Here is an 8,514-nt window from a genome sequence, read left to right as displayed (position 1 = left end):
ATCCAAGATTCCTGAGGATTAAGAAGAAAATTAGTTAATTTTCCTTTCAATCTCCAAAAATTACGGAGGAAATTTGAGTTTCTAAACTAGTCCTTAAAATTGTAATTATCATTTAGATTATGGGACAAAAATCACTACCAAAATCGTGTTATTTGCCGAGTGTCTACTTGGCAAAGGCTATTTTACACTCGGCAAAGCCTTTGCCGAGCGTAACACTCGGCAAATATTTTATCGGTAAAGGGTTCTTTGCCGAGTACTTTTTTCGGACACTCGGCAAAGACTTTGCCGAGTGTCAAAAAGCACTTGGCAAAAAAAACACTCGACAAATTAAGAATCCAAAAAAAATAAAGAAAAACAGCAAAACATTTTTTTAAATTATAGGAACAACACTCCAAGATTATGGGACAAAAATCACTACTGGAATAGTGTTCTGTGTTGAGTGTCTATTTTATACTCGACAAAGGCTATTTTACACTCAACAAATATTTTATCGGCAAAGGGTTCTTTGTCGAGTACTTTTTTCGGACACTCGGCAAAAACTTTCCCAGGTGTCGAAAAGCAGTCGGCAAAGAAAAACACTCGACAAACTAAGAATAAAAAAAACAGCAAAACATTTTTTTAAACTATAGGAATAACTCTCCAACCCTACTTATTGCCCTATCATTTTTCACTATTATTTTAAATCAAAGCTATATGTTTCAAACCTCGCAACCTCTCTCTCGCGCATACCCTCCTATACCACTACACTACTACACCAATTATGTCTATATTACGTTTTCATTCCCCATTTACTATAACAAATCGAGAGTAATTTGATTATTTAAGGCACTAAATGAGTTAATTTGAAAATGTGACCAACTATAAAGTTGCATAACTTTTTGACATCTACAAGTTTTATTTTAATAGTTTCTACATCCGAGACCGTTTACAAAATTTGAATTTTAAATTTGAAAACTTCACACGAATTTTTCAATGATAAGATGATTTTAAATCAAAAAGTTGTCAATTACAAAGTTTCATTACATTTCAAGACCTACAACTTTTATTTTGATGGTTTTTCCATCCGAGATAGTTTGAAAAATTCAAATTTCAAAATTCAAACATAGTTTTGCATGACAAGATGATTTGAAACCAAAATATTGTCAACTACAAAGTTTCATAACTCTTCAATACCTACAACTTTCATATTGGTGATTTTTTCTTTCGAGATCGTTTTCAAAATTCAAATTTTAAATTTTTAAAATTCAGACGTAGTTTTCGTTGACAATATGACTTCAAATAAAAAAGTTGTCAACTACAAACTTCTATAACTTCTCAAGATATACAAAGTTTATTTTGGTTGTTTAGTCATTTGTTCATCTCACATGATGGTTCTAACAATAAGCACAAATTCTATACATCTCTTTCGTAGTTTAATAAACTACGAGAGAGATATAGGTTTTATGAACAAATTTATTTTTATTTTGTCATATGAAGAAATGTTCAATATATAAATACATCATGATGAGTTATACAAATTTATAGTTGAAAACTTTTTCATTTGAATTAATTTACTGCTTTAAATGTGATTTTTAAATTGTCTTTGCCTAGTGTTGGAAAAAAGCACTCGGCAAAGAGCTCTTTGCCGAGTGTTGTATTTGTTTGCCGAGTGTAAAAAAACTCGGCAAAGAGCTTTTTCGCCGAGTGTTTTCTTTTACCGAGAGTTTTTTGCGTGGCACTCGACAAAGAGCTAAATTCCGGTAGTGAATGTAGCGACCGAATACTAAACTTTTGGTTTGCGTGAATTGAGTTGGGTTGTACATACCAATGCGGTTCTATACGACCTCGATTTACAAATGCAAGAAATTCGAACATTTCCAATTTATCTAGAAATATAAGATATTCTACGTGAACTTACAAAAGAAATTAACGATGTCCACAAACAGTATAGGTGCATCTATATTTTTGGACAATTGAAGTACATGCACACAGTAGATGAACAACACTTAATTTTATGCTAGAGTACATTTTTACGCTCCTAGTCGTGGGAGTACACGGTACACCTAATTTTACATGGATTATTTATATCCAATTTGTGACGTCTTGATTGCATGCAGTTTGCTTGCTACCTGCTTCATGTTCGACCGTTCAGATGGTAATGAGCACGTGCAAGAAAGCGCTACTTGCAGCAGATCCACCAGGCACTGGTACATTTCTTCGTTTGTTACTTTATTGTCCTGAATTAAATGCTCGCATTCTTCCACAAGATGTGAATCCATAATGTGAAATATTTGATCTGGAAAACTGTTCTTGACGAAGCTGATGATGTCTAGTCCCCCGATGAACACAGGATCTATCGGCCTTTTGCCGATCAAAATCTCCAAGCACACTACACCAAAACTATAAACATCCCCGGACGTCGATACAGAGCCACCACCTCCGTACTCTAGATAGAAAAATGCATACAAAATAAGGGGCTGTTTGATTTTTAGGAACTAATTTTTATTCACTCTATTTTATTCTATTTTAGTTACTAAATGTTAAATACGGAAACTAAAATAAAGTTTTAGGGCCATATTTATTAATTTAGGGACTAAAACAAAGTAAAAAGGAGGACTAATTAGTCCATAGAAAGCAAACACCCTTGAATCATGAAAAGATAGGATTTTATAATGTGTTATAGAGAGACGGGGGAGGAGGTTGCATATATACCTGGAGGGATATAGCCAATTGACCCCTTGACACCGATCGAACTAAATGAACTTGTCCAAGTTGACTGAGAATCAGAATAAAGATGTGCAATGCCAAAATCTGCCAAGACAGCATTCATATCGTCACCGAGAAGGATGTTGCTTGGCTTCAAGTCACAATGGATGGTGGGCCTTCCACAGTCGTGGTGTAAATAATCCAATGCATCAGCTACATTGACGACAACTGCAATTCTTTGAGCTAAGCTTAGACGCTTTGGAAGTGCCTCATTGTCTTTGTGATGTATCCATTTATCCAAGTTCCCATTAGGCATAAGCTCATAAATTAAAGCCTTAAAAGAATTTCCCGTTGTATCTATACTCGAGCATGCAGTTATGATGGGAAGAAGATTCCGATGTTGAATACTTCTCAGCGTTTCACACTCTACCAAGAAGCTTTTGTCTGCACCTTGCATCTCAAGGTTAAAAACCTTGACAGCCACTTCCACTTCCTTCAATTTCCCACTGTACACTGAACCATAGCTTCCTCTTCCAATTAGGTTGTATTCTGAGAAGTCCCTTGTTGCTTTGGCAAGATCATTGTAAGTAACTTTCTCAAAGTGCTCACCAAAAGAACGTTGTGATAGATGTGGTCTTCTTGAAGTCTTCTTCCCAAAGACTAGATAGACAAGATGTAGCAGGGACATTAATCCAAACATGGGGATCAATATTTTAACCAAATCGCTTATGGTTCTTGCTCTTCTAGAAATAGTATGGCATGAAGGCATATGCAGATTCATGGCTCCTCCACACAATCCTGAATTGCCATCCAGTGAAACAAGTGTAGAATTATCTAATATACCAGCTTTTGGTATCTCTCCATGGAAATTATTGTAAGATAGGTCAATTTTATTGAGAAGCTTTAGATCATTCAAATAATTTGGCAAGGGGCCTGATAATTTGTTGTGGGAAAGATTGAGCAAGCTCAAGCTTTTTAGATTACTGAAGGAGGTCGGGATGTTTCCTATAAGAACATTTTGGTCCATTTTAATGGCGGCTAGATTTTGGCACTGGCCCAAACTATTAGGAATTTCCCCACCAAGTTCGTTCGATGAAACATCAAGGAAGACTAATTGTTTAAGGTCCCCAAACTTGGCAGGTATTGTCCCTCTGAAATTGTTGTTGCTAAGGCTCAAATTGATCAGAAGTTGAATGTTTCCCATGCTAGGTGGTATTGAACCAGTGAATTTATTATTTGAAAAATCCAAAAGTGTCAAATGAGCAAGGTTACTAATGGAAGGTGGGATTGTACCTTCAAAGCTATTGTCATGGAGATATAACTTTTGTAGGCTTGTCAACTTTGGCATCCAATCCTCAATTGTACCGGTAAAATTGTTGCCATCAAGTTCAAGTTCAATTAAGCCATTCAATTTCCCAATACTTGGGGGGACTACTCCGGATAGGTGGTTGTCGCTCATTAGTAGATTTCTGAGGTTGGTGGATAGGTTAGCAATGGAATTTGGTATAGCTCCCTGCAGATTATTGCTAGCCAATGAAAGCACCGTCAGGGAACTGCACGCTATCAGGTCAACAAAGAAATCCCAACTTGCACTATCACTCGCTTCAAACATATTTTCCTCGAGGTTTAAAAAAGATAGCCCTAAAAGTTTTCCAAATATGCTATGGATTTTGCCAGTCAACTTATTGTAGGACATATCCAAATGTACTAGACCTGAAACATTGCCTAGAGAATCTGGAATTTGTCCTTCAAACAAGTTGCCTCCCAAGTATAGCAATTTGAGATTAGGGAGGGCATGGCCGAAGTTGGATGGCAAAGTGTTGCTCAGCATATTGACTGCCAAGGATAGCTCTTGAAGAGAAGATAAATTAGATATAGTTTGTGGGATTTCACCGGATAGATTATTACAAAACAGGTACAAAGACGCTATGTGTGGCATTTGCCATAACTCAGTGGGAATAAGTCCATTGAGTTGATTTTCTGAAAGAGCGATTACAGATAAATTGGTGATGTTACCTAGGCTTGATGGGATGACCCCGGACAAATTATTTTTATAAAGGAAAATAACTTTTAGCTTGGTAAGAGAACCTATGCTAGGAGGAATAACACCTGTGAGGTTATTTTTAGAGAGACCTAGTGTGTCTAAGTTGGAACAGTTTGTAAGTGACTCAGGAATCACACCATTCAAAAAGTTGTTGTCCAGGGAAAGGTAACTTAGGTTTTGGAGTTTGTTAAGGGGAGGTATTGGGCCGCTAAATCTATTATTTGGTAGTGCTAGCAAACTAAGGTAGGTCAGGTTTCCAACAGAGGTGGAGATTCGGCCAGCCAAGTCGTTGCCAGTGAGGTTGAGCTCCATGACACGATATGGCGGTGTCAAGGTACACTTCACACCGTTCCACCGGCAGAAATGAGTGTTGTTGGTCCAATTGCTCATGGCTCCATTTGGATCGTTGGTGATGCCCTTCTTGAAATCGAGCAGAGAGTGAAAATCTTGGTTGTTCTCGTGAACCGTCGAGCAATGGACCTTCTCGACTCCATAACAAAACAGAAACGACAGCGACAGCAACGCCATAAGCATGGCCAGTTTGCTCGGCGGCTTAGAGTTACGCATGATGCTCTTAATTGGCACCTGCAAGCATAAACTTGTGCTATTACTAGAGAAGCCAAGAACTACGAACGACAGATGCCATGTTTAAAAAATTGAAGGCAGACACCCCACTATATCTTGGAACCTTTACACAAGTAACAAAAATAACTGAGTACTAATAATACTGAGCAGCAAGAGAGAGAGAGAGAGTAGAGTACCTCTGTTCCGCCGGAAGTATGTCCTTTTGATCTGCTTCGTTTTGCTTGCTAATGGGAGTTCGAATTTTTAAGCTGAATGACCTGCGGGCAGATGAGGCCCTAGGTGTTTAAAAACAGTTTTACAGCATCATTACGTCCACACACTTGTACTTACGACGCCTTAGCTTAGCTTCCATCCCGTCCCATCATTACGCCTTAGCTTGACCGCCATCCGATCCCAGCGACGATCCTGAGTCCGTCAAACTCGGCAGTTACTGCGCTTCCATCCCGTCGCAAGATATTGTTTCGGAGTGTCCAACCTCGAATCGTGCCAGCCAATAATTAGCCCCTTGAATGGTCTATTGGGGCTGAATTTTCCTGTTCAAATCAATTTTTTTTTTGTGTGTGTGTGATGATCGTGCTTCCAAAATGTATCGTGTGGACATGATTCATTCGTAAGTTACCTCTTGACAGCTGACACGGTAGCGGGTCTAGTCAGTGCCGTTAATGTAGTGCATGGCACGATTCTGGGGAAGTGTTAATGCCGTTGGAATTGGAGCAATATTCAGTGAACAATTAGATTTGTTTAGCAAGGATAAAATAGGTTTATCTGACCATTTCGAAAAATGGTTAAAAGATTTTTTTTCTAATTTGAGCGTGAGATTGTATGTAAGATGTTCAACGAGAGAGACAAATGTACAATATGCAGGACCAGTTTTCCCCAAATTTGAAATCTCAAGTTCAAACTACGCAAGATCACCATTATTGATGTAGTTGGCGTTGGGAATTATTCATAATCAGCACCATTATTGATGTAGTTGGTCTCTCGCCCTCTGCTTGCCTGCTTACCTCTGGTGATATGCTGCTAGCCATTGCTAGTTATCCCTTCTTCAACCCAGAAAATAGCCATTACCAGTTTGTACACAATTGCAAAGTGCTTGTCCCCATTAGCCGGTTCCACCATCACGCAAGAATTTAGCTTGAAACTCTCTGGATGTCTATGTATCTAGTTTTATATATGTTGTAGGCTTGGAGCGGTTTATGATGTGTTTGGTTGGAGAGACAATTTCGGTCTTTGAGAATGAGCTAATTCATTCTATGTTTATCGAGGAGAACGGAGTTCTATTTTTTTATTGAAGAGTATAATAGAGCGGAGCCGTTCAGTTAGTTGTTTTGTTAGAGAGCGATATGAATGTGGAGGAAATGACAGCGTTCATGTCCGATCATTTTAGGGTGTATTTAGTTGAGGAGTGGAAGAAAATGGAGTGGCTTCATTCCTATTTTTTAGATGTTTGGTTTCCAACAAAAAAGAGCAGCGTGGCTTGGAGTCTCCATATGGACTTTGAGAAAAGAACATCAATTGTTGTTGTCTTGGTAGTTACTTAACATTTCAAAAAATGACTGAATACAATTATTGGACGTTTCCAAAAATGACTAAACTTTTTAAAAAATGATTAAATAAAATTATTGGATGGTTCGTTAGTAATTGTTCTTTTTTACCAATAATTAATGTGCATACTAATAATTACTAAAATTGAGTGATGAATGACCAAGCACAAATTACTGAAAGAAGATGTGGGGCACGGGTGGGTGTGCATGAGGGGGAGTCGTGGGTCCATAGAGCCAATGAAATGTACACGCCTTACAGACCCGTTAGTGGATTGCGGATCCAGAACGGTTTGGTTAGCTAGCTGGTTTGATCGGTGGGACATTTGTCTGTCAGTTGGGTCATATATATATATATATATATATATATATATATATATATATATAAGGAGTCTTGTATTTGCAATAACTAGAGGAAGCCCCGATCTAATGATACCTTTTGGTTCAGCTGCACCACCTCAAGAAAGGGTTGACCTAGGCCCTGAAACGCCTATAAAACATGTCCGACTACTCGCGATGTCGCCATTTGCCCTCAACCCTAGTTGTCGTCTCTCCCACTCACCTCCATACAGGCGCTGTCGTCGGTGACTATTGGTCACCTGATACCTACGAGGGACAAAAACAAGGGAACATAATTAAAGTGACAAGGTTTTCTCTCCTTTAATCCACTCTTTATGGAGGGATAGATTAAAGGAAGGAGATTGAAATAATCATGAATATAAGGTAAACAAAACGAGTAAAGGTGTTTAGGATGGGTTAATACTAATATATCTCTTTATTTATTCCTCCTTGATTAAAAATGATCTAGTTATACCTTCGGAGATTTAGACAATGATCTGAAGGTAAGAGTGCTTCGTATGTTTGGAGGCTGAGTGGTTCCACAAAACATGGTTGTCGTCCCCCTTATGCATGACACTGTAGCTCTATTTATAGTGGCGACTCGACATACAAATTGGTATAAAATTACATTTATGTCCATGAGTTACATGTACGAAATACAAAATCAGTTGAGGATAACGTTGTAATTTCCTCGCGGAGACATGTCGCTCATACTTTTTAATCCCTTGTTTTCCCTCTAGAGCTAATGCTTCGGACTTTGTCAATTCCCTCATGCTTCGTTCAATCAATGATGCCAAAGGTGTCTTCATGCTATACTCGTGGGTGTCGCCGAGACGAAGGCCACTTAATTGTGCCTGAAACAAACCTAAAGATAGCTATTGTTTTATTATTTTGAGGACTTTCAGGATAAATAGGTTCCCACCAACGATGACCCGGCGGCGATGCGCGTCGAATTAGTGCCTACTGCAGTGACCACCACTAGACGCAGGAGCGACGCCTGCATGGGAGACAGCATCGCAGAGGAGGTGCTCGGCACCGACACCAGCACAACGTCGCTGCTAAAGAGCATGCGGTCGTCATCACACTCATCGTCGAACACCCGCGCCACCTTGGCCTCTTCATAGTTGTAGTACTGCATTAAGTAGCCGCTGACTCTAGCTCATCGTGGTGCTAATATGACTGGTGGCTGCTCCAATGTTAGTGGCGCCCGACAGTGGCGAGGAGGTCGAGGGCCCCTCCGGCCGACTACCTTTGAAAGGGAAATATGCCCTTAGGCAAATTTCTATAAGTATTTTGGTGATTAGATGTCCAACACATATT

At 39.0% G+C, this 8,514-nt stretch overlaps 1 protein-coding gene across 3 annotated transcripts; it reads right to left on the bottom strand.

Moving 5' to 3' along the window:
- Window positions 1-1,836: 1,836 nt before the first annotated feature.
- Window positions 1,837-5,759, bottom strand: LOC103653761 (receptor kinase-like protein Xa21). Of its 3 annotated transcripts, none has more exons than XM_008680573.3 (4): window positions 5,645-5,759; window positions 5,491-5,571; window positions 2,692-5,314; window positions 1,837-2,425 (listed from the first exon to the last, which is right to left on the bottom strand). In XM_008680573.3, the coding sequence occupies exons 3-4, from the start codon at window positions 5,294-5,296 to the stop codon at window positions 2,058-2,060; spliced, it is 2,973 nt and encodes a 990-aa protein (XP_008678795.1). In that variant the 5' UTR covers window positions 5,297-5,314; window positions 5,491-5,571; window positions 5,645-5,759; the 3' UTR covers window positions 1,837-2,057. The 3 variants fall into 3 exon arrangements, with proteins under 3 accessions (XP_008678795.1, XP_035823243.1, XP_020408219.1); XM_035967350.1 differs by having other exon boundaries at window positions 2,692-3,345; XM_020552630.2 differs by lacking the exon at window positions 5,645-5,759 and having other exon boundaries at window positions 1,913-2,425; window positions 5,491-5,610.
- Between the last annotated feature and the right edge of the window lie 2,755 nt (window positions 5,760-8,514).

The sequence above is a fragment of the Zea mays genome, chromosome 4 (assembly GCF_902167145.1).
Source record: "Zea mays cultivar B73 chromosome 4, Zm-B73-REFERENCE-NAM-5.0, whole genome shotgun sequence".
In the NCBI taxonomy this organism is placed as follows: domain Eukaryota; kingdom Viridiplantae; phylum Streptophyta; class Magnoliopsida; order Poales; family Poaceae; genus Zea; species Zea mays.
Note: the sequence above shows the minus strand (reverse complement) of the source record. Positions and strands in the feature narration are given on the sequence as shown.

Coding starts and splice junctions, on each gene's coding strand:
- LOC103653761 (XM_008680573.3), bottom strand. CDS start 5,296: ATGCGTAACTCTAAGCCGCCGAGCAAACTGGCCATGCTTATGGCGTTG. Junction 2,426..2,691: donor AATTGGCTATATCCCTCCAG/GTATATATGCAA, acceptor TTTTCTATCTAG/AGTACGGAGGTGGTGGCTCT.